The sequence below is a fragment of the Panulirus ornatus genome, chromosome 4, assembly GCF_036320965.1.
Source record: "Panulirus ornatus isolate Po-2019 chromosome 4, ASM3632096v1, whole genome shotgun sequence".
NCBI classification, from domain to species: domain Eukaryota; kingdom Metazoa; phylum Arthropoda; class Malacostraca; order Decapoda; family Palinuridae; genus Panulirus; species Panulirus ornatus.
Genome location: NC_092227.1, coordinates 9,171,537 through 9,198,395, shown reverse-complemented (window position 1 = coordinate 9,198,395; position 26,859 = coordinate 9,171,537). Strand labels below are relative to the sequence as shown.

At 42.1% G+C, this 26,859-nt stretch overlaps 1 protein-coding gene across 5 annotated transcripts in view; it reads right to left on the bottom strand.

Annotated features, from left to right (window-relative positions):
* Positions 1 to 26,859, bottom strand: part of LOC139765626 (BAI1-associated protein 3-like) — a 463,094-nt gene that overhangs the window by 78,726 nt on the left and 357,509 nt on the right. For all 5 annotated transcript variants that reach the window (XR_011716708.1, XM_071693318.1, XM_071693310.1 and 2 more), the window contains 4 exons: positions 23,764 to 23,923; positions 18,994 to 19,106; positions 18,052 to 18,142; positions 8,023 to 8,244 (listed from right to left, as the gene is read on the bottom strand). Coding sequence is in view for 4 of the 5 variants with exons in the window: in XM_071693318.1 (XP_071549419.1) it covers positions 8,023 to 8,244; positions 18,052 to 18,142; positions 18,994 to 19,106; positions 23,764 to 23,923 (586 nt within the window). In the remaining variant the exon portion in view is untranslated. The remainder of the gene's footprint in view (positions 1 to 8,022; positions 8,245 to 18,051; positions 18,143 to 18,993; positions 19,107 to 23,763; positions 23,924 to 26,859) is intronic.

Sequence of the window (26,859 nt, the reverse complement as noted above, 5' to 3'; positions counted from 1 at the left end):
TATATAGCATTTATCCCACGTAACTACGGCTGCGTGTATTTGAAATCTTACAATATTTGATGGACATAGCGTGAGTTATTGACTTACCACTGCACTGCACGTGCTGAACATAGCCAAAACGCCTAAGACTATCAGCTCTCGGGAGTAACAATAAATCTATCTGGTAAAAGTGTAGTCAAACGTTGAGTCCTCACACACTTTCACGCATGTTTCCAGTCACTGGCTCATCGAAGAAGAGGCAATCAACCAACAGCAATTGTATATGAACAACTAAAGGTGAGGAGTCTGTATGTTTAGCGTAAAAATCCCTACAGATGAATATATATGTAACTCATAATACCATCAACGAACACTACTATTCCGTCTAGGCTGCACAGACGGACCTCCAGTTGACATAAGACAGAATCCAGGTTAACTTTTAATTCAATATCCGCTCGACTGTTGACCGAGGACTCAACTTCACTAAACTTCTACAAACGCATTACCAAGTCCTACTCTTGTGACTATTCTTCTGTCAGCATACCGTACGGACGGTGAAGCCGCGCTAAACATCATCAAATATGATAATTCCCTCGCGTCTAACATTAGTGAACTATAAAGCTTTTTATACATAGGTGATAGAGAGACGGAAGTGCAAGAAAAGAAGCAAACAGGGAAGAGAAGGCATTAAATAGTAAGAGAAATATAATTTCTACGAAACGTGATAGTTAAAAGAAAATTGTTTGCAAGTACGTGCTTTAAATTTGGTGTGGTTTTGTCCTACAACCAAGCATTCTCTGTGTCTAACTGGCTTTCTAAAGACTGTCGTCAATAATTTCTTCATCAATGATTCTTCCATCTTACAAGACTATCAGTGACGAGGGGGATGCTCATGTACATAAAACACAGCAGGTAGTCGATTTTCTATGGGTTTGAATCCTGTCGGGATGAGCTCTTTGGTGCTATATCATCCCTCTTCTACTGAAATATATATATCTTTTTTTAAATATTTCCTTACCTACATCATCTTTAATCTATGGAAGATAACTGTAACCAACTTTTCAACACGTCCTTCACATACTCTAGGAAGACGGTCTATGAAAAACAACAAAATAGTAGGTGCTTTTGTAGGTACGAAAGTCTGCGCCTCACTCTGACGTACTTGGAATCGGGTTGACAGCATGCATGAGTGGTATTAGGAAAGGCTCTATGTACCTGATCCATCCAACTAAGATGCTAATGCGGTAATGATTATTGATGAACAAATACGCACAGCAGGGAGGATGCGCACGCAGCCTTGCTTGCGTGCTTCTCCGCCTGAGCGCCAGGACGCACACGCAGCCTAGCTTGCATGCTTCTCCGCCTGAGCGCCAGGACGCACACGCAACCTTGCTTGCATGCTTCTCCGCCTGAGCAGGGAGGACGCGCACGCAGCCTTGCTTGCATGCTTCTCCGCCTGAGCGCCACCACCACCAGCTACTGGCCTTCACCCCGGTTATTAAGCCACTGACCTCTCCACTTAAGCGTATGCTAGTAATGGACTTCCGTGGTGTATCGGTTAGCGTTCCCGACCGTGATGCATTCACGGGCCTCCCGCCCAGGGTCGAACGTATAGGTTCGGATCCTGGTTGTGGCAGTCGGTCCAGTCAACCCAGCTGTTCATTCACCCTTAGGGGTTGGTCAATAAAATGAGTACCTGGCTCAGGCTAGGATATATATATATATATATATATATATATATATATATATATATATATATATATATATATATAGTAATGGGATGGCCTTGCTTTATGCTTCAGCTGCCCATGCCGCCTCAGCTAACATAAAAAGAAAATTTAGATTTACAGATCATCATAGATTTAGATTGGTGACAGCGGTAACAAAAGCCGTGTCTCCCTAAAAGCTGCCAATTTTTGTTTGAGCTAGCTTCATAAAGCGAATCCCTCTTGCAGCTTTGGTATACTTAGTAGACGAGTAAAATCTGGTTTAATGTTGCACAAACAGTTCTTGTTCTTTTTTTTTTTTTTCGTAGTCGAATGCAAGCGTTTCGAACCTGTTGAGGACTGAAATCTTTCTCGAAGCCGAAATTTTGACATAAAATCTCCTCCTCATCTCTATATATACAGAGTCTACCGAATATGATACATTATAAACACAAACACATTCAAAGAGAGAAAACTGCAATAACACTAAAGCAGAGTACAGAAATACCAGAGGAACAATAGTTATCAGAAAGGGATTTTTTTTTTCTAGCATACATTGCAAGGGAATCGTCACCAAACGCCATATTACAGAGACAAAGTGCACTGGGTCTAAGAATACTATATAGCACAGCGAACACACGATACTGTTGCTCAGGTTTCCAGTACACGAAAAAACAAAACAGCTTCAAACAGTAAGTATAAGGATTAGGATCTCAAAGATACATAAGGTCCTGCCTAGCCAGACATCGCATCAGGCAGTAACCAAGACCCTGACAAAGTATTTGAAACCTTTGTCATCACTGGCCAATTTTCTGGCACCATCTACCATTCCCCGATACATTTATTACCGTTTTGTGGCACCGCTTGACCAGCTGCCAGTCATGTATAGGAATTCTCAAACAAAGAGTATATATATATATATATATATATATATATATATATATATATATATATCTTTCTTTCAAACTATTCGCCATTTCCCGCATTAGCGAGGTAGCGTTAAGAACAGAGGACTGAGCCTTTGAGGGACTACCCTCACCTGGCCCAATTTTCTGTTCCTTCTTTTGGAAAAAAAAAAAAAAAAAAAAAAAAAAAAAAAAAAAACGAGAGGGGAGGATTTCCAGCCCCCCGCTCCCTCCCCTTTTAGTCGCCTTCTACGACACGCAGGGAATACGTGGGAAGTATTCTTGCTCCCCTATCCCCAGGGATATATATATATATATATATATATATATATATATATATATATATATATATATATATAGAGAGAGAGAGAGAGAGAGAGAGAGAGAGAGAGAGAGAGAGAGAGAGTCTACTGACTATCATGAATAATAATCACAGTCACTAGACTCTATACACTATACTATAGAGATGAGCCTAACACCGTAAAGGAACAATAGAAAATATCTAATGCCCAAAAATAACTAAAAAGACATGAACAAATGGTAACGTACCAGCGATATTTCAATGAAACTTCACTCAATGAACCATACTCGGGCAAATATTATCATTTTACGTCAGGAGATGTGCCTTTTGCAACCGCTCCGCTGTAGATATGAATCTATGATGTTTATAAATATATCAAACTTGAGCCGGCGGTCAGCCGGGGAAACCTAGCCAATAGAACGGGTCAGCTAAGGGATGGGGAGGCGAGCGGGTGGTGGTGGTCAGCCGGGGAATTGACTCTACACATCCTTATGTAATTCATAATCCACAGGACCTTTCTCTGAAAGGGGTTCTTGTGTCACCGCAGGACCCCTTTCCCAAGGGCTTCTGCACAACACTCAGTGGCAGTGAAGCATAGGTAAGAGTCTTTTGTTAGATACCAATCTAGAATCTGTCACATTTACCAAACTGTTCTTTTTTTGTATTTCCTCTTCTTGCTCTGGCCTCACACTTTTAACAAAGCTTCACTCGACAGAGTAGGTTCAAACACAAATCAGCAGCTTATATCAAGTCTATGTGTCTTCTGCCATCGCATTGTTACAAGGCTACAATTTGAGGGTGAGTTTTGAGACGTTGTGCTGGCAAGTGGGTGGAGAAGGCGAGTCGGTAGCGTTGAGCTATGATAGCTGAGCGGCCGGCCGGGCTGGCGGTCGGTTAGGGAAGACAAGCTGTGATCGACACCGTTGCCATCTCTATAAAATTAATCTATATTTATCGCCTTCTTTTCCTCTGTGGTGATGTATAATGTAGATGTAAAAATGTTTAATGAATATGGAATGGATTTTGGGGGAAGGAAGTGATGCTGGGAATGAAATGCATAAATATATACCAACAACATGAATTTTTCATATTTTTGGCAACTGGAGGAAAGTGATGCTTTGCCATGTTTATTTACGTCAATTATTTATCATCTCTTACAGTATGATGTTGGGATGATTTTTCTCATGTATTTATATACACTCTTTACACTTCCTTCCCTACACCATTCTAAATCTATTATATGTTTTACGTTACGTATAAAGAACGGAGAATGCCGTATGTACTCGGTCCCAAACCTGTCATACAAACAAAGGAGCATCTAAAATTAGGGCCGAGACTGAAGACTCGACAATAGCCCATAATGTTAATTTCATTGTGTATTAATGATGGACAGACGTCATGCTTTCCTTGTGAATATTCACACGTTCCTAATTCTCTGATCTGTCAAAGCGTTGAAATTAAAGATAGATAAAATGTTATACATGAAAGCTATCAGAACCAAAGCCTTTGATGTCGAGATCAAATGGAATTTTTTGTTTTTTTTTCGAGTAGACATTACGAGGAGCTGTCATGTATCTTAACCAAGACACCAACAAAGAACTGTTCTTGAATACTGACTATGCTCACTGCTATCGCGAGTGCCTCTTTTTTTTTTTCTCTCTCTCTCTCTCTCTTGCACGGTGCGATGCAGCTTGTTGGCAGTTGCTTGAGAGAGAGAGAGAGAGAGAGAGAGAGAGAGAGAGAGAGAGAGAGAGAGAGAGAGAGAGAGAGAGAGAGAGAGAGCATAAACAACACAAGACGATGACTTCCCTCTCACAACAGGGCAGCAAAGCCTATATATATATATATATATATATATATATATATATATATATATATATATATATATATAGTGTCTTAACTAGTGCCTCCCTCACTTTCCCTGACGGCCGGTTGACCAGGGTTCTACGGAAAGTTTGTTTTAATGATCTAAGTTTTACGACCGTCGGTAAGATATGCCGGGCAGACACGAGTGTTGTGTATTTCTTGTGAGTCTCTGCGATCCCCCAGAGCGTGCGTTGTTTCTTTTTCGTCTCCCAGTTGGATAATACTTGTGGCTGTGAGCGTGGCGGTCGCTTGGCAATATTCAATCCTGCTTTTACTTAATATCAGCCATCAATTCTGACTAGGGCGAACCGTTGGTTGCATGTCTGTAGTCGATGTTTTGGAGAAAAACGAAGATCTGGATTTCTTCGAAGTACCCACGCTGTGTCGACAGTGGTGGATGTTGGGCCTTATAGAGCGACACTGGACGAAATGAAAGAATGATCAACTCCATTATGAATGCGATTAGATCCAATCTGACGAGGCAATAAATTCTTTCACAGCAAAGGACACTGTTAGGGTATCTGGAGGAGAGTGGACCAAATACTTGCGTATTTGAAGACAACCTCTCACCTAGAGCAAACATATGGGCATTAACCATAGCGTGGCAACTGTAGGCTGTAAGTACGCAGATTGTGGATAGCAACGCAGTGGTGACGGAGGAGCAAAACCAAGGGTACAAACGAGAGTAGAGACGGCTTAGCTATACGATGAAATACTCATGAGGAAACGAAATGGGCAACTGGGAAGGAAGGAAGTGAGGTCCTTCACTCACTTCCTTACGAAGCAAGGCATCGCCCTATGTCATACTGGAGGACGGGAGAGAGGAAGGAACCCTAACCAGAGAGTTAGGGGAGGACCTTTTGCCGTGGGTGGATATAGTACGCTGATCAGTATAGCCTATAGAGTTCAGACGGTGAACGAGAGTCTCTTTACGAGTACCTCAGACTCCACTCAGCGAGGCCAGGTATCTATTTGGTATTTCAATAGAGACGAAGCTGAAGAGGCATAAACTGACGAGGAAGTAGATCAATCCACTCGAGTACCTGAGCCTAAAAGCCTTAGTTTAGACCAGACCGTCTAAGCAGTTCCAAGTACCTGTGCTAAGGAGTAAATCTCTTTTTACCTTTTAAGTCTCTTCGTAAGAGTTGCCCTCGTGTAAGCCTCTACAAAGATACGGTGGAGTGAGACACATCTAACTGTATCAGTTATTGAGACGATAAGAATTTACTTTAGGTACCGCGTGAATTACTTGTCTAAGTTTGAAATGCCTTACAGGTTCAGTCGGAGATGAAGTCCGTAAACTCTGTAGCCTCACCAGCTCACAGGTCCTACAGGATCTTCTTTAGACGGTCTCCTACAACAGGAAGCAATAAAGAATGCCTACGACTCAACTTTCTTCAAATGATAATCTTTTTCATAAGTAATGCACACGCTTCTCCGTTGCTTCGAGGATCCTAACACTGTTCTACAACTTATTTGCCGCCGACAGACGTTCGTTGTGGCTCCAAGTAGAGATGCGTCTTCCAAGATTTCATAGTTTCACTTATATTCTTGGCTTTGCCCAAATGAGTGAGAATGTCTTAAAGCACACAAAATTCAATGGATCCTATGAGGAAACTGAGGCACTTCAAACATCTCTGGTACCTTAAATAGATGGTCCAGAAGGGGAGGAAACATACCAAACACAAGAAAATCTTTCAGGCTTCCAGATTACGTGTGGACTCGGCTGGGTTTACAGCTTCGTCGTCCACCATATTTAAGACGCATTTCCCCTTCTGGACGGGCAACAAAAGGTTCATAAAAGTCCAAAAGGAAAAACTAATCTATGCCAAGGAATAATTGATGGGTCACGGGGATTAGAATGTCACAGCGATTCTGAGGGAACGAGTCGCTGGGCCCAGAGGTAAGTAAGTGCCAATAATGTTTATAAAGTCTGCGGAGCTCGTATGTACTTGCTCGAAACATAAGATAATCCGTCAGGATCCATACGTCTTGATTGTGTCGACGGGGTGTTGGATTGCACGTAAACAAGACAAAGGGGATGAGAACCACGAAAACATTCACGAGTAGGTTTCTGCTCCCGAGAGCTTATGTTTGCGATCCTCTGGTACATTACTTAAGACAATGCTACACTCAGGAAGCCACCGACTGCGTCACGTGACTAGTGTGGCCATTAGCTATGAATGATGTGCGCCTTTGTGATGTCTGTTTGTGTCCCTGTATCATTATAAGCTTTGGAAATCTTTTGCCATTCCTGCCTGCCTCACTTTTAGCTAGAATGCTGGCTTTCCACCTCCTCAGACTCTCAGAACCTATTTCTTTTTTCTTTAATTCAAGGTTGGACCTAAAACTGGATTTATATTACTCAGTGGAGAATCTGACATATATCATTTCTATCACAAATACTCATCTTTTTTTTTTTTAGTAATAAATCCCATATTCGTACATCATTCACGGAATACGATTTCGTTAAGCAATTCTTATGGTTTTCGAACTTCATGACACCCATGCTTCAGAACGTAAGATAATGCGACGGATTGCCACGGGTACGCAATGGACTAACTTCAGAGTTCTGTGGCCGCTTGATCGAGCACAGCTCCCGGTACACCACACACTACACTGCCGCCACAGTCGCCCCAGCAACAACTGACCAACAGCTTATCAGGAATCGAGATATTAAAGGCGGCCGGAAATGACAGATGATGACCCAATTATCATTCACGTGTCTCCGAATGTCGACCTAAAAGCAAAATTATGTTTTGATATCTCAGTAGCCACCAGGCCCCTGAAGAAGATAAATATATATATATATATATATATATATATATATATATATATATATATATATATATATATATATATATATATATAAGTCGATTAATATACATGTTTTGGACAATTGCATGTTTACCAAATGGCGTCCGAGCTTCGTCTGTTCGATGTATTATATCAATTGACTTATATTTCTCTCTTGTGTCTCCCCTGATGATGTGATTATTACACGAAAGTGCACTTGGGAACTTATCGTGTTTCATTTTCTCCGTGGACTCATAGGAATATATATATATATATATATATATATATATATATATATATATATATATATATATATATATATATATATATATATATTACGTTACAAAAGAAGAAAACCAGAATTTCTTTACAGAAACATTCAAACAACCCCATGTCACACCCCGGTGCCCAACCCTAGTTACTACATGCAAATGTTTCATCATCTCACACACTCTCACGCGCTACTCACCTCCTCTTTGCTGAGAGTCTCCGTGTCCCAGAGGTCGTGGAGGGCCAGGAGGAACTTATGAAGGATGCGGTGGTCAAGGGGCTTGCTGGTGTGGGTTCTGGCCACAGCTAGCCAGCGACACACCGCCTGCTGCAGCTGCGTCAGGTCTCCCTGGATGGCGTGCTGGTGGAGGATGGTCTCGGCGGCTGCGCTCAGCTCACCGTCCCATGACACAGTGTCATCCTGCAAGGTGATACTGCTCACGCCACTGTTTTGTGCATCACCTCTCAAGTTCACTTGAGAAATAATAATAATAATAATAATAATAATAATAATAATAATAATGATAATATTAACGATAATGATGATAACAACAACAACAACAATAGTAATAATAATAATAATAATAATAATAATAATAATGATAATAATAATAATAATAATAATAATAATAATAATAACAATGATAATCATAATAATAATGATAATAATAATAATAATGATTATAATAATGATAATAATAATAATAATAATAATAAATAATAATAATAATAATATTACTATAATAACAATAAATAATAACAATGTTAATAGCTATGCTATTTCTACTACTACTACCACTAATAATTCTATCAATTCACAATGTAGCAGCGAAGCAGCGCCAGGAACAAGCGAGAAATGGCCTCAATTGTTCATACCAGTTCTCGAGTTACTAGTCATGTACAATGCAGCGAAACCAAAGCTCTCCAAGGCTTTGTGATGTTACCATGGCTGTTTAACTTGCCCAAAGGGCGTGGTGGTGGGTAGGTAAATGCGAGGGTCTTGGGGAGAGAGAGAGAGAGAGAGAGAGAGAGAGAGAGAGAGAGAGAGAGAGAGAGAGAGAGAGAGAGAGAGAGGCGGGACTACTACATAGAGATTGGATGGTGGTGGTCATCGGGAGGCGAGTCTACTGCTATTTGCAGATGACACGGGTTTCATGGCAGACTCGAGAGAGAGAGAGAGAGAGAGAGAGAGAGAGAGAGAGAGAGAGAGAGAGAGAGAGAGAGAGAGAGAGAGTCGGGGCGCGAGATGCGGGAGTTCCAAATTTTGCCGCAGTGTTGACCTTCGCTGGTGCTCCTTGGCCTGGCTGAGGGATGTTCTCAGTGAGGTAGGATGCCAAAGGGTTTACTGGAAGGTTAGGCCATACATGGGTAACGAACATGCATGTACGGGTCGGTTCACACCACACACACACACACACACACACACACACACACACATGAATTTTGCCAAACACGTTCACACATCTTACACATACAGAAACATAGGATAAAAAACACATGAACATTCCGTGCCACTGTGTAGCTGTAGTGAACACAGGGGTGCTACTGTTCACTCTCGCTGAACACTGGGGTACCACTATTATTCACCCATACGTAACATTGGGGCGTCACTGTTGAACCATATAGAACCTTGAGAGCACACTTCTCACTCCGGTTCCTCTGTTCAATATTTTCCATTGATACTTAGCGACCTCCGTTCAACTGCACTGAACAACACAGAACCACCACCACTACCACTACACTCGTAGCTTTACACGGATGTTAACAATATCCTACGTTGTTGCCATCGCGGATTAATTGAAAAAAAAAAAGGAAATACATAAAACTTTGTCCAGTGTGAACCTAAGACCTCACGAACCATACTATAGTTCTCCACGGCCTTGACAGGAGTAGACTTGGGTTGGGGTGAAAGTTTGACCTGAAGGCTGAGGGACACCCGTTCCCCCTGAAAATTAATCACATCAAATATGCTCTTTCCCGCTACTGTGAGAGCATTCGGATATTATGTATGTACAGAGGACAAACAAAGAGGACAGCATTGCGCAAGGAGAACAACAATCCTGGGTTGATGTATTCCACGTTAACACAGAATCTGTGCTTAATATTCCCGCTTTTCTTTCTCTTTCCTTACCGTTTTCCTTCTATTGTCTTCATTTTCTTTCACCATCCACACCTTACTTCTTTTAAGTCCTCTTATAATCGCATCAGAGATAAGGGAAACAAAAGAATTAATGTTGACATCATCTATGTTATCTGTGAGCATAAAAGTAATAATCATTATTCATTTATCTATCTATCAACTATATATTCATCTATCGTCATTACTCATTTCCAAATTCAATGAAGTGGTTCAGGTACATACATACAACCTCCATCACATCATTACACACATCCCCAACCCATACTAATACTGGGCAAGCTGCTGCGTCACATGATTACTGTGTGGCCATCGGCAACTCAATGGTAGGCCGTTTTGAAAACTGTTTCTTTCCCAGCACCTCGAAGCTTTGGAACTCTCTACCATCTCAGGTCTTTTGGCATACTTACGACATGACCATTCCATTCTAAATGATTATCAATCATAGACTTTCTCAATCTCTATCTTCACACCACACCACCTTCTGAACATCTCCATTCTTTATTCTGCCGATCCTTTTAATTCTCTCAATATATCACACATCCAACGGCAACGCTCTTGATTCTTGTTTTTACCGTTTCTCACCAACTTACACAATCATCTATGAGCGTTAGGACGTGTACTCTTTCATGCAAGTTTCTCTTGTTGAACAATGAATGCTTGAATTCATTCCATTCAACAGTGCCTTCAGACTACTCCCATTTTTCTCCTTTGGATGACTGCTTTCAGCTTCAGCTGCCCAGCTCCGATCCACACTAAACTTCGCTTTAAAGTATCAAAACTCATCCTTACCTTCCAATCTTATCCACAGCGCAAACTGATCTTCAGAATGTGATTTCCCTTCAATTTCATTAAATAACGTCTTACTTTCACTTGCATATACATACAGCTTTCTCCTCCTCCTCCTCCTCCTCCTACACACACACACACACACATGAACACACACCTTCCATCTGGGTCACAGCTCTTTTCAACCGCTCATCCGCTTCAGCCTAACACACAGAGTCATCCCCATGCGACAAGTGTCGCAACTTCATCCATCCTGTACCGTGTCACAGTCACTTGACCTCGTTTCCATCTAACGCTAGATATACCATACCCTCCCCACCCCCCAGCCATGAAACTATCAAGCAGCCAAGGTGACAACACACAGCATTGGCGCATACATGCACTATTTCCAATATAAAAGCTCTCAACAGCTTTCACCAGTCTTCTATACACGCTAAATTGAGTCAGAATCTTGCACAAGTCTTCCTGTTTACTTCCTTCCTCAATCTTTTTGTGAATCCATAAATCGTGCGCGTCTTCGCGTCTTTCTCCAAACCTTTTTCCACTGCTCGGCCAAAGGAAATAAATTTTATGCACATCAACAATACGTTATAACAGTATAAATTCTGTTACGTTTTGGAAGAAGAAGGAAGAAAGAGACAACGAGGGGACAGAAAGGACTTGGAATAGAAAGGAGAGAAACGGAGGAAGGCATGATAAGAAGAGGGTGGGGAAGAGGGAGTAGAAGAGAACAGAGGGAAAGAAATGGATTGAGAGGCAAGAGAGGAAGGAGCTGGTCTAGAAAGCAGTGATAGAGAAGTGAGGATTAAGTCATACCTCCATAATCATAATTAGGCTGGGTCCACATTGTTGCGAAGCGTATATATTTATATCTGGCAGTTCCACAAATAACAGTACAGTAGCTATTGTCTGCCAAACAAAAAACCGCAGCGACCCAACCAACAAGTAATTGTTAGGGTATAAGATCTGGTAACACTGTAAAAACCTCGCTTCCAAACGTACGATCAAGCTTGCATCTGTCACTCAAACGAGGTCCCCCCAAGCCATAAACCCCCCCACCCCAATCCTTACCATCCCTTTCCTATCTCGTCTCAACCCCAAAAGCAAAGCCTTTTCATGTTCGATTCCTATCCACTACATCATCAATGTATAGGGTATCAATAAATGCTGTGATATACAATGTATAGGGTATCAATAAATGCTGTGATACACAAATACAATTAATAGTTGACAGATGGAGTAGTGAATAAATGAAAGATGATCGTTGAACTGGTTCTGTGGCAGTAACTCAGCAACGGATTACACCTGTCATGTATTCACAGTAAACAAAAAAGAAAAACAAGTTTCCCTGTAACGTCAGCCATGCGTTTAAACAATGACATAAGGAGCAAATGAGATTAACTCGCCACCGTGACAGTTAGAAGGGGGAAAGGGAGGAGTGGAGTGGGAGGAGACGGGGTTGGATGTTAGTGGTTATAAGTTGGGTTCAGGGAGGGAGAGGTGTGCGTGTGGGTGGTGAGGTTGGATGAACCTGGTTGAGGTGGGATGGAGAGGGGGGCCATATGTGGTAAGGGGAAGGCACTGAGGAAGAGGGAACAACGAAGGAGGAAACGGACTGGTTAAAAAAAATCACAAATTGTCATCCATGGCAACGTAAATTGTCTCACCTGCACACATAGTGTATCCGTTCTAGGTAGGGTACGAGCCATGGTACAAACTAAAGTTATACCACACTCTCCTAATCCGCTCACATGGATCCACCCCCTCACACGTTTGCAGGTGATGAGGCGCCCCCAGTGTGGCGACTTCGTAAACGTTCTGCTGGGAGTATCTTGTCTGATTTGATCGCCAGCAGCGTAGTATCCCTTGTCTGATTTGATCGCCAGCAGCGTAGTAACCCGTGAAGATCGACTAAGGTTTTCTAAACCCTTACCAAAGCTCGATCGTGGTTCATGAAGCGCCTTACGAACCTGAGCCTAAACGTTCATACGGTCTCTCTTCTTCTTTCTTCCTAGTTGGCAGACGTTGTATGATGTACGCCAGGGTTTATGATGATCCTTTCGTGTTGTCGAACTAGACAGTTGGGACTTGAGGGTGATCCTCGGAGAGCAACAGCATAAGAGGTGGTATCCTTTGCCACCTTCGCAAGGATCTGCTGGTCGTCTGCAGGTGTGGTTTTGCAAAGTACACCGCCTGACACCGGACGATCGTGTAGGTTCACTTCTTGTAAACTGTTGCTTGCGACACACTTGCTATGGCTACTTCATTCCTTTAGTTCATCCACTGAAGGTTTGCTTTTCATGGAGTTGATCCACTTGGGATAATGGTCTAAATTTGATGCTATCCCGTTGTGTTTTGATACTAGAGCGTGGCAGCAATACCCATCAACACCACGGTATGGGCGATCACAATGACAAACAACACTGTTTCGAGCATCTGTTTCGAACGGCAGGTTAAAACGGTCATGCTAGGTGAGGCGCAGCAATGGAAGAGGGAATGCAGATTGCAAGGGCAGTGGTGGATGGAAGAAGCACTTATTACTTTTAATGTTGCCATATATTACATTATTTAAAATCGCTGTGATAGGTACGAAAAGAGCGCCATTATCATTTCTAATTTCAAAAGGCCCCTTCAGCAACCACCGTACGATAACTGCTTTGGAATACGGGCGTTAAGATTCTCGACTCTTCTATTACAACAGTATCGTACTTATATATTTCAATCAAGTACGTTTTGCCAACGTGTTTATGATACTGTTCATTCATACAAATTAAGTATTTTTGTCACAGTTTTAAGAATAAGTCATAAATGAAAAGTAGTTCAACATACACGGTATACTTTACCTTAACATTATTACCAGATCTGACACCTTACCCTACATTTGTCGGGTCTGTACGAATATATATATATATATATATATATATATATATATATATATATATATATATATATATATATATATGCCGAATGCACGTACATTACAGTTTTACAATTGACTACGAGGTTTCAGCCATGGTAGTACAAAACTTACGTTCTTTTAGAGATATTCGTGTACGTTATTTTCATCTATATAACAACCAGTAATTGTGCGATTCTACATTACAACTTTACCTAAAACAAATACACACAAAACAACAAAAAAGCCATCAGCAACACGAGCCCCCAATCATTACGTCACGAGTCCGGCGAACTTAGCTGGTCCTCGAATTCACTTCACAAATTTCCTTACCAGCGCAAAGTTCCTGTGTGATTACTGCTTTTATATAATCAACAACGGTACGCTGGAGGAGAGAGAGAAAGAAAGATAGATAGATAGATAGATAGATAGATAGATAGAGAGAGAGAGAGAGAGAGAGAGAGAGAGAGAGAGAGAGAGAGAGAGAGAGAGAGAGAGAGAGAGAGAGGAGGGTCGTCGTTTGCTCGTGCCTTGCAGCGTATGGAACTACGCCTCTCTCTCTCTCTCAGTCTCTCTGTCTGTCTGTCTGTCTGTCTGTCTGTCTGTCTCTCTCTCTCTCTCTCTCTCTCTCTCTCTCTCTCTCTCTCTCTCTCTCTCTCCCACTTTACGCAGGTGGGTGTGAGGACCGTGGGCCTCATTAGCGCTGAGCCATACCGACAGTTATCGCCACTCAATTCAAGTGGGAACGCTGGTAAAGTCTTGTCACTGCTCTTCAACATAGGGCAGGTAAGGCGGGAGGGAGGAGGAGGCCGCCTTGTTAGTACAACCCATCACATGGTAGGTAAGGTTGTGACAGAGCCTTGGTAGCTTGTTAGTACAACCCAACACATGGTAGGTAAGGTTGTGACACACAACAAAAGTCAATACCATCTAACAAAGGCAAGTAAGATGGTACCACTCGACATAAGTAGGCACGATGAAAGTGCTATTCTCTCTCTCTCTCTCTCTCTCTCTCTCTCTCTCTCTCTCTCTCTCTCTCTCTCTCCTCCCATCCCTCCACGTCCTCCTCCTGGTACCCTACTCCTTACTATCCTTCCACCCTATCCCCACCGTAGCAGGATGAGTGAGGGAGGGAGCCACAGGCCGCACCTGCAGCCCTTAGACCTGCAGATAGTGTCATTTATTGAGGGGTTGTGTTGGTTATCCTTATCTGTACGTCAGTCCCCCCAAGACCTTTAAATGGTGTCAGTTATTAGGGGTTGTGTTTAACAACCGATGACGAATATCTTGAACACCTGTAACTCATTCATGCACGATTAATCTCGTTTTTGAGAAAAAACTTTAGTTTTAGGATGAGTTTTCTATATTTGTCTTAATCATTAATGTTTATCATTCGGTTATTGTCTCTTCGGGTTGTAACAACCTGGACTTGTTAGGACAACTTCAGGGAAAGCAGCTGGGCTGGAAGGGCCTCCCCCTTAATAGGACTTCAGACGGGCAGGTAAACGACCAAGGCCTCGTTAGCAGGACTTCAGACGAGCAAATATGATTACTGGTCCTCGTTAGTGTTTACACACACACACACACACACACACACATATGAGCTTCCGTGTTGTGGTAGTTAGCGTTGTTGACCATGATTCACACACGGACTCGCCCGCCCTCGAAACCAGGGCGCGGTAGTCGGACCACAGACAATTCCAGGTGTTCATCCTTGATATGTTCATGATCTCCCATATGTCTAAAAAAATACATTAGACTCTGATCTATTTCTAAAACTGTATCTGTGTTGGCTAAACGTGTGTTCTAATGATCATTCCGTAACACCAACGTATATGCGTTGGCGACATGGAATGGTTGCTTACACCACTAACGTTATCTAAGTAAGGGTTGTTCGTTATATGACTACCTCCAAGTGGTTTTTACGTATCTAAAAACAACATTGACGTTTCAAGCATATCAGAGATCATGGTCGGGCAACTGATTAGAAAGTGGAGTAGAGTAATTCTGTATACAGATGTGCTGACCAAGTTCACAGAACTTAACTGCGGAATCTTGTGTGACTGGAAAAATGTATATTACTATGACTTAATAATGGAATGTATATAGACTGGATGACGTGTTGAGAAATTCCATTTATGATGTGCCAAATACAGCGATCTCAGACCGCAGTCCGGAACGAATGCCTTGTTCCTCAGGTGCCAGGTGGGTCAGGTGCCGCCTTGTTCCTCAGGTGCCAGGTGGGTCAGGTGCCACCTTGTGTTCCTCAGGTGCCGGGTGGGTCAGGTGCCACCTTGTTCCTCAGGTGCCAGGTGGGTCAGGTGCCACCTTGCTCCTCAGGTGCCAGGTGGGTCAGGTGCCACCTTGTTCCTCAGGTGCCGGGTGGGTCAGGTGCCACCTTGTTCCTCAGGTGCCAGGTGGATCAGGTGCCACCTTGTGTTCCTCAGGTGCCGGGTGGGTCAGGTGCCACCTTGTTCCTCAGGTGCCGGGTGGGTCAGGTGCCACCTTGGTTTCCACGTTCCCCCGCGCAACGAAGTAGCGTCGGGAACAAATGAAGGACGGTCTCACCTCCACTCCTCCCAAACTGTCATGTATAATGCACGGAGACCACAGCCCTCCCCTGTTGTCCACCACCAGACTCCCACAGACCTTCCCGGGGGTTTTCCCTGATCACTTCATATACCTTGGGTCAGCCCTATGACACTTCAACCGCTGTATACCACGTCGCTCCAATCCCCTATCTTCTAAGCGCGTCTATTAATCTCCTGCTTGTTAAGGCCCCGAGAGAACTCAAAGTTCTTTTTCATTCTACCGTTTCATCTCCATTTCAATGTTCCCCTCCTCCAAGTTCCCTCCACTTCTGGCACATATTTCCTCTCAGGCGATCTCTCTTCACTCATCATCTCCATATGTCCAAACATTTTAGTACAATCTATCTAGCTATCTCAGTCATACCCAACTTACTACCACACCTCTCCCTTACACTGTCATTTCTTACATGATCTCACCTTTCTGACATGACATATTGTCTCCAAGCATTTCATCTCCAGTACATCCACCCTCACTACCGTTGGGTGAATAATACGATTAAGCACATCCATTTTGCCTTCACTGACAGTAGAGCTCTCTCTCTCTCTCTCTCTCTCTCTCTCTCTCTCTCTCTCTCTCTCTCTCTCTCTCTCTCTCTCTCTCTGCGCACACTCCTCAGTGCAACTCGGATCTCTGCTCCCCCTCACCCACCCCATTGGCTTGAATAACTCACATTCCTCCCCCAGTCTCCCTAGTTTCGTTTACTTTATGCCATTCGTCGCCCAGCCTCTTTATTTTTTTCTCAGTATCTCTGCACACAAGCTTCTCTTCCAAGTTCATTCCCTTTCGCACACCCTTTTTCCCCCCGCCCCTGCACTCTCCTCTGTTCCTAAAACCACTACGCGGACTTTTCCCCCCCTTCGCCTCTAGCAAGACGTGAACAAACATGCCAACAGCGTCGGCTATTCAAACGAAAGAAACAAAAGTATAAATTCAATGACTCTGGTCTTTCGTCGAAGTTTACAACGGTTCAAGCTTTTAAGTAATTAAAAAAAAAAAGAAATATGAAATTTACCAAAAGGGGAAAAGTTTTGTAAAACTTTAAACTCATATTGTTAAAAACTTGCCAGTCGGAAGGAACCTGGAAATTAGATTAGAACGCTGTCGAATTGCTCTCACTGTGCTGATAACAGATGTTATCTTCAATGATTTTCAAAGATGACATTCAAAGCGTGAAGAAAGTCTGATCGCATCTCTTCCCATCATATAGCCATTACGTGATACTGAGATAAAAGAGAAATTAAAGATTTTTCTCCTGGATAATTTGGCAATTAGAGTATAAATACATCAACAATAAGAAAACTGACACACTAACTGAAGAAGATCTAAACACATAAACACATTTACAACTAACGTACTGTGATGGTATTCAAGTTGGGGTAGGTAAGGTCGGGGATTGTGGGAGGACTAGAAATTTGTTCCTATTACAATCACGGTGGGGTAAGGTCGGGGATTGTGGGAGGACTAGTTCCTACTGGAGGAAAGACTCAAGGACAACGAAGCATCAACAGTAGAAAATGAGATCAGACTTGACGGAGCGTTCGCGACTTTATGAATAAAACCACCTGGGCCAGACAGGAAGCTACGGTGTGGCGAAATTCCCGTCCTCTCAAGCGTATTGACCTCCCTGCTAGATTTTTTTCCCCTTCTCAGTCGACACGGGCAATCATAACTACATCATGCTAATAATCGTGGCCTGTCTGTCTACTTTCTCCTCCCATGGTCTTTGGTTTGCGAAAACCCGCTCCTGGTGGAGTGAGGAGGAACCTCGGACAGGTGTTTTTGACGTTCAGCTCAGCTAAAAAGCGACGACTTACCTTGAACTTGTTGAGCTCATGGAGCAGGATGATGGCCACGATCTGGTCGTGCTGCTGAACCTCGACCCACGCCTCCTCCTCCGATCTACCTCTGGAGAGAGAGAGAGAGAGAGAGAGAGAGAGAGAGAGAGAGAGAGAGAGAGAGAGAGAGAGAGAGAGAGAGAGAGAGAGAGAGAGAGAGAGAAGAGAAATACCTCTAAATGATCAGCAATGTAATTGTCGTACACATGTAATAGTCATGATCTATTTTATTTAGATTTAATAAAATGACCATGATCCAGTGCCCCTTGTTCCCCTTAGGGAATTGCTAGCCTCCTCAGCGCTCCCCCTGCCCTGCTCTGCACTCATGTCCTCTCCTCCCCTCTGTACACTGGTGACTGTTCTCCACATACGTGTAACTGCTCCCCACTTTGCTCCACCAACCTACCTCCTTATACACACATACCTTCCCCAACATACAGGTAACTGTTCTCTCTATTACGTGAACCTCTCCTCAACACACTAGTATACCATTCCCTAGTATACCTTTCCTCATATATCAGTATAAATACAATAGATTCATGCCCCATACACACAAATGAACCTTTCCAGTACACATAGGGACTTGTCCCCTCACACAGACACCTTCCCCTTCAATTAATTACTTCCTAAACGCGAGCCTCTACCTCTAACACACAAGTGCCTGCTCTTACGCAAAGGTTGATTATGTCCTGTACACAGAAGGATCACCCACCGAAAAACATAGGTACTTATCCCATCAAGTATAAGCAACCCACACATTAATTTCTTCCCCCAACAAACAGGTAGTGACAACAACACCACCCCCCCCCCCACACACACAGGAATATACCTACACCCTCTACACATGTCTCTGTCACCCCTCACATATACCAGCACCTAAACCTCTCCCTTACACAGACAAAAAAAGGAGTAATCTCTAACCTATCCTCGCGGGTGGAGAGCCACATCTTTAGGTTGATCTGTCCCTGGATGTTGGACCTGTGTGACCGTCCTTCCAGCGGGTACCACTTCTGCAGGCCGGTGCTGGGGATATCCTGCATGTAGGGAAGACATCATTACACTTGGTAGTCAAGGACATACATATAGGTATATTTATACACTTATTATCTATAATTACCCCAGGACGTCTCTTTTCAAGAGAGTCCTAGTGTTACCCAGGACCTCCTTCTAAAGGCTCCTGCGGCCTAAGGCTGCGCTACGTCCAGTAGCAGGGATATGTAGACTTCCTCTAGAGTGAGAATGTTCTTTGACGAGACTGTACACCCAGTGATACAGCCTCGCCAGATGTAACTTTTCACTCGGGGTGTAAACTTTGAGTAGGCGGAGTACGGTAACACCTGCAGGCATACGTACAGTTAAGGTACAGGTTTTTTTTTCAGCCATCTTCCCCTGTGTGAGAGCAAGATGAGGACAACAACATTGTGACGCGAATAATGAAAAGATTAAAACATACGAAAGTGGTTAACACACTCCTACCAAAAACAGAGTGATGGATGAGAATAAAGTTAGAAAAAAAATAATCATCAATGGTACTGGAGTAAGCGAATAAACATCATTTGGGAATAAATTGGTGATGATTTGGTAATCTGAAGTTGGGTTCTATTATGCGCATATGTTTAAGCGAATAAACATGTGCGCATAACACAAGCCAACTTCAGATAACCAAATTATCACAAATTTATTCCTAAATGACGTTGGCAAAATGACAAAACGTAGGTCGTTCACTTAACTAGTCGTAGGCCAAGAAACGTCATGCAAACTACTGGTATGATAACATCACAACGAAGAGAAAATATAGACAATGATAGATTTTCTTTGCAAGATATTTGAAGGTGATATATAAGGATGATGGGCAACTTCCATTTTTGGATGTGTATACCTCAAGGGTTGCTGGGTTCGAAACCCTGGAAGGGGCATCCAGAATACCTCACCCACACGGAGGTTAAAACAAACCGCAACTAGTCATGGATTTTAATCTACCGCGACACCCTCTCCTGGGGTTCGAACCCTACCTGCGGTGTGTGTTAATGAATTTCCGAATGGATCAGTTAGGAGGACAGACAATGGGCCGCTGTTTTCTGTTGTAGAAAACTACCTACAAAAAAGACTGCCTTTGCTTTCCTCAACACAAAAATTTTCGTAATGAAGTTGACGTACAAGTTTTTAGTTTTTCAGCACAAAAATACATAAATCAATTTATGCTTGTTATTGCTGAGGTGGACTCATAGGAATATATATATATATATATATATATATATATATATATATATATATATATATATATATATATATATATATCATACGTATTTGCCACTTCCCGCGTCGGCGAGGTAGCATAATTTTTCGCCAGTATGTACGTTTGACGTACATGTTACGATCTCTGTCTTCATAACCACTTTGATGTCGCTAGCCAGTACATCCAACAACATTCTTACATATGCACACACAAACGTACATCAAAGTACGCACGAATAACAGAATAACATGTCCAGTAACATACCATTTTAGAAAATACAATTCGATCAGCTCCTTAAATCCCCTGACAGGCATTCCCCTCAAGAGAAAAAGAAGGAAAAAGAAAGAAAGGAGAGAGAGAGAGAGAGAGAGAGAGAGAGAGAGAGAGAGAGAGAGAGAGAGAGAGAGAGAGAGAGAGAGAGAGAGAGAGAGAGAGAGAGAGAGAATGATACATCGCCTCTCATGAATATCTTCAATAGATATTCATGACTCATGTTTCCCCATCTTCCACTCAGAGAATACATTTTCCTCCGAACTACTACTATCCATTCATGTGATAAACTTCCACACACACTCTCATTCTGCCAAGGAAAAAAGAAAAGGAATAGTTGCACTACAATTCTTATTCCGGGAAACAAGCGTCTTGCACCACCTGGAACACAGATGGTGCAAATCCCATTTTTAGAAATCCCGGCAACTCGTCCTCACGCGCCACCCACCCTTCCTCCAAGGCAGTACAAAGTCCCATTATAGACATCCCAGCAGCCACCCGCTCCACGGTAACGTAAGCTCCACCACCAGCCAACCTTCCCTTCCCTCCATCCTCAGGTAATACGAGCACCACAAAATCCCCACCTCGTTCCCTCACCCAACTCCTCTACAGAATACGAAGGTTCCTCGCTGATCCCAATGGCTGGCTGGCTGGAAGGCTGGCTGATGGCCCGTCTGTGTCTCGCTCAAACGCGGGCCTTTGATCTTGGGGTAATTCTTCTGAGATTAGGCCTCTAGCGTCTCTCCCTCTTTTTAAGATTAGGCCTTCAATGTCCCCCCCCCCCCCCCCCCCCCCCCCCCCGGCCTTCAATGTCTCCCATTTTCCAGGTTGCGACAGAAGGGCCTTTAATAATAATTACGTGACTAGCTTCTTCCTTCACTCCTCGGTTGCCTGAAGAAGGTATTAACCTGTTTGATCACATTAGTGCATCGCCCGTATAAAGGATTGAATCCATAGAGGTGGTACCTTCGTGGAGCGAAATGAAAAGAATAAAGAGTTTTTTTCTTTCTTTTTCGTAAAGGCTTGGAAGAAAGCTTTGACTATCATATCACGTATACTTAAGAGATAAAGAGAAATGATCAATGGCGTACGTGAAGTACAAGAGACTGGGTGACGCGAAAGATACATCTGACGTGATATATTTTTCACCCTCTCGCTCTCGTTCGAGAATTAGTGTGATGGTAGACTACAGCTGAGTGAAACCAGGATTCTCAAGTGATGCTACGAAGCTGTCGGTAGCCATCACACCCAACAGCAGATACAGAGACAAATATGACGACTCAGGAAACGAGAGATTTTGATAAGAAGAAAAAAAATCAGTCTAGTCTATGAAAACAAAGTCAGTGAAAGTGTATACCACAAAGCTGTTTATGTCCTGTTGACTCTGATCTTTGACGTTCTAACTTAAAAAAAAGATTATATATATATATATATACATATATATATATATATATATATATATATATATATATATATATATATATATATATATATATATATATATACATATATATATATATATATATATATATATATATATATATATATATATATATATATATATATATATATATATATATATATATATATATTCCTATGAGTCCACGGGGAAAATGAAACACGATAAGTTCCCAAGTGCACTTTCGTGTAATAATCACATCATCAGGGGAGACACAAGAAAGAAATATAACAGTCAGTTGATATACATCGATATACTGTTATATTTCTCTCTTGTGTCTCCCCTGATGATGTGATCATTACACGAAAGTGCACTTGGGAACTTATCGTGTTTCATTTTCCCCGTGGACTCATAGGAATATCTTGATCACGCTCAAAATTGTGATCCTTTCCAATATATATATATATATATATATATATATATATATATATATATATATATATAGCGATTCTTGAACTCATGGCCGTGGCTGATCGAGAAGCGAGTCTTCGTCGCAACGAAGCTAAATGATGGTCGCTTTTGCCAGTTAAGACGACCTTCATTCGGTGAAGCTGGCGGGATCACTTGAAATGCCCTTATCTTCTGTTCTATCCAACTCAGCTTGTTAGATACAGCTTAAATTTAGTTAGTTAAGCTGGCCTTTTGTGTGATCAATGCTAACCATCGTTTTCTTTAACGGGATTTTGTTTTTCCAATACTTGTGTTGCTTACGTAAAACAGTTTTCCCAAAATTAGAAATAAATCTTAACGCTGTTCAAGTCTTTGTTTTGGGTGGAATTTATTCGATTTTTCTCTTCCAGTATAATTTTTTCTTTCATTTTTTTTTTTTTAACTACAATTGAACTTGTCAGTCAGGGGTAGTCTGAGCAGAAACCGAGATCGCTCTTAAGGACAAGTGACCCTCATCCAAAAAAATGTTATGAGACGACACTGGCACTAAAAACACGAAGAAATAAAAGAGAGAAAAAAAATTGCACAGCATAAAAAGTTCATTTTTAATCCTCATTCATGCGAGACAACTTCTCTCATTGGAAAACTTATCTGGAGAATAAGTTTCTACTAATTAGCAAATAATGAATGAGAATTTTTTCCCTTTTAATCTTAGATTAATCATAAGCTAATAAATCAGACAACAAACAAATGCAACTTCTCAAACTATTCATATGATTATAAATTAGCTCAATAAACAAAGACAAAACAAACAAACAAATTATTATTGCAAAAGTATGAAGGGCTGGTCTGCAAAATATACTGGAGAGGGAGAGAGAGAGAGAGAGAGAGAGAGAGAGAGAGAGAGAGAGAGAGTAGAAGGGGTTCTCCCACCTAGAGCAGAGAGAGAGAGAGAGAGAGAGAGAGAGAGAGAGAGAGAGAGAGAGAGAGAGAGAGAGAGAGAGAGAGAGAGAGAGTAGAAGGGGTTCTCCCACCTAGAGCAGAGAGAGAGAGAGAGAGAGAGAGAGAGAGAGAGAGAGAGAGAGAGAGAGAGAGAGAGAGAGAGAGAGAGAGAGTAGAAGGGGTTCTCCAACCTAGAGCAGAGAGAGAGAGAGAGAGAGAGAGAGAGAGAGAGAGAGAGAGAGAGAGAGAGAGAGAGAGAGAGAGAGAGAGAGTAGAAGGGGTTCTCCCACCTAGAGCAGAGAGAGAGAGAGAGAGAGAGAGAGAGAGAGAGAGAGAGAGAGAGAGAGAGAGAGAGAGAGAGAGAGAGAGAGCAAGAGGTCCTCTCCACACCCACCTGCAGTGGTATGTTGACACAGCCCAGGAAGTCATCCTGTCCGCCTCCAGCTCGGGCCGACTGAGCAATCTGCTTGAAGAAGCGGCCCAGGCCCTTCACGCCCTTCACCTCATTCAGCTTACTCACCACGTCGAACACACTCGACTCATCGTCGTGGTCCCTGTCAAGGGTGAATGAAAAAAGAGAGAAAAAAAAAATGGTGTGTGTGAGTCAGGCGAAAAGAAATGGTAGTGTGGGGGAGGGGGGAGGAGGAGGAGGAGATGGAGGAGGAGGAGGAGGAGGAGGAGGAGGAGGAGGAGGAGGAGGAGGAGGAGGAAGATGATGATGATGAGGAGGAGGAGGAAGATGAGGAGGAAGGGAGAGACACAATTACTCATGAATGACATTTTTTTTGAGAAGACGTTGACCCCAAGCTGGTGACCCGTCTTCACCAGTGGCTATTACGAGAGAGGGGAAAAAAAGGAAGAAAACGAACGACTTTCTTTCATCAGTGGCAATCATGAGGAAGAGAAAACGACTTCCCTAAGTGGCAGTTATGAGGAATAGAAAACGACCTTCATCAGTGGCAATCATGAGGAAGAGAAAACGACTTCCCTAAGTGGCAGTCATGAAAAGAAAACGACCTTCATCAGCGGCAATCATGAGGAAGAGAAAACGACTTTCCTAAGTGGCAGTCATGAAAAGAAAACGACTTCCCTAAGTAGCAGTCATGAAAAGAAAACGACCTTCATCAGCGGCAATCATGAGGAAAAGAAAACGACCTTCATCAGTGGCAATCATGAGGAAAAGAAAACGACCTTCATCAGTGGCAGTCATGAGGAAAAGAAAACGACTCCCATCAGTGGCAATCACGAGGAAAAGAAAACGACAAATGGGCAATTTAGAGACATTAAATTAACAGATATCTCATGAGGTGAATTATTATGAGTCCTACGTCGTGAACCTGCCTCACTACAACATCTAATATATGAGGTGAAAGATAAAGTACCCTCACTACATTTTCTCCCTCACCCTCATTGAACTGGAACCTTTTGACTCGTCTGACAGTCCTAGCGGGCGATTTAATTCCGATACAGATATACTGATGAGTAATGTGGGGGGTAAAGATTTATTCATCTAGTGAGTTAGAAAAAGAGGAATGACTGGACACTTCCCCACCTCCCGTAGCGAATGAGTCAGGGTGAATACGGATGAGTGAGAGTGAGTACGGATGAGTGAGAGTGAGTACGGATGAGTGAGAGTGAGTACGGATGAGTTAGAGTGAATACGGTTGAGTCAGATTGAGTACGAATGAGTCAGAGTGAGTACGGATGAGTCAGAGTGAGTACGGATGAGTCAAGAGTGAGTACGGATGAGTCAGAATGAGTACGGATGAGTCAAGAGTGAGTACGGATGAGTCAGAGTGAGTATGGATGAATCAAGAGTGAGTACGGATGACTCAGAGTGAGTACGGATGAGTCAAGGGTGAGTGCGGATGAGTCAAGGGTGAGTGCGGATGAGTCATAGTGAGTACGGATGAGTCAAGGGTGAGTACGGATGAGTCAAGAGTGAAAACGGATGAGTGAGAGTAAGTACGGATGAGTCAAGAGTGAGTACGGATGAGTGAGAGTGAGTGCGGATGAGTCAAGAGTGAGTACGGATGAGTGAGAGTGAGTACAGATGAGTCAGAGTGAGTACGGATGAGTCAAGAGTGAGTACAGATGAGTCAGAGTGAGTACGGATGAGACAATAGTGAGTGCGGATGAGTCAGGAGCGAGTACGGATGAGTCAAGGGTGAGTACGGATGAGTCAAGAGTGAGTACGGATGAGTCAAGAATGAGTACGGATGTGTCAAGAGTGAGTACGGATGAGTCAAGAGTGAGTACAGATGAGTCAGAGTGAGTACGGGTGAGTCAGAGTAAGTACGGATGAGTCAAGAGTGAGTACGGATGAGTCAGAGTGAGTACGAATGAGTCAAGAGTGAGTACGGATAAGTCAGAGTGAGTACGGATGAGTCAGAGTGAGTACGGATAAGTCAGAGTGAGTACGGATGAGTCAAGAGTGAGTACGGATGAGTCAAGAGTGAGTGTCATGACTCAGAAAGAATGAGTCCAGCAGAATCACAAGAATCGGTTGGAATCATACAAAGAATGATGGTAAATTTTTTATAATAATAAACTTTTTATAAGCAATTATTAGCAGGTATATTCTTAAAGAATGTATGGAACATTCTCATAAATTACTTTTTATAATACACATTTTATAAGCAATTATTAGCTGTTATATTTTTTAGGAATGTATGGAACATTCTCATAAATTACGTTCTATAATTACATTCTATAATACACATTCTATTAGCAATCATTAGCAGGTATATATTTTTAAGAATGTATGGAACATTCTCATAAATTACGTTCTATAATTACATTCTATAATACACATTCTATTAGCAATCATTAGCAGGTATATATTTTTAAGAATGTATGGAACATTCTCATAAATTACGTTCTATAATTACATTCTATAATACACATTCTATAAGCAATTATTAGCAGTTATATTCTTAAGAATTTATGGAACATTTCACAAACTTGCTTTTTTTTTTTACACTATTCAGAAAAGCAGAACTTAAAACCTTTTAAATAAACATAAGTAGAGAGAGAGAGAACTCCTAAAGGCAAATTATAAATGGGTTGTATATTACATTCAACAACTTTTTTTCCCCCTCACCTCATTTACAATGGTTCGTCCAGTCGTTCAACGTATATAAAAAAAAAAATTTTTTCTTACTTAAAAGTTTAACAAAATTTTTTTTTTCAATACCTTGTTTTCCCCAGCTAACTTACATGAGGAGTTTGAGCCACGTCGGGGGAAAAGTTAAAGTTTCCAGTCGATAATTCACAAAAATCTGCCTCCCGACTCAGTGGCTTTCCCTACACCATGTTTACTGCTTACACAATACTGACCGTGGGCGAATGACCATGTCAAGAGTATTAGGTAAAAGTCATGTATAGAATGTGTGTGCATATATATATATATATATATATATATATATATATATATATATATATATATATATATATATATATATATATATATATATATAGTCCATGGGGA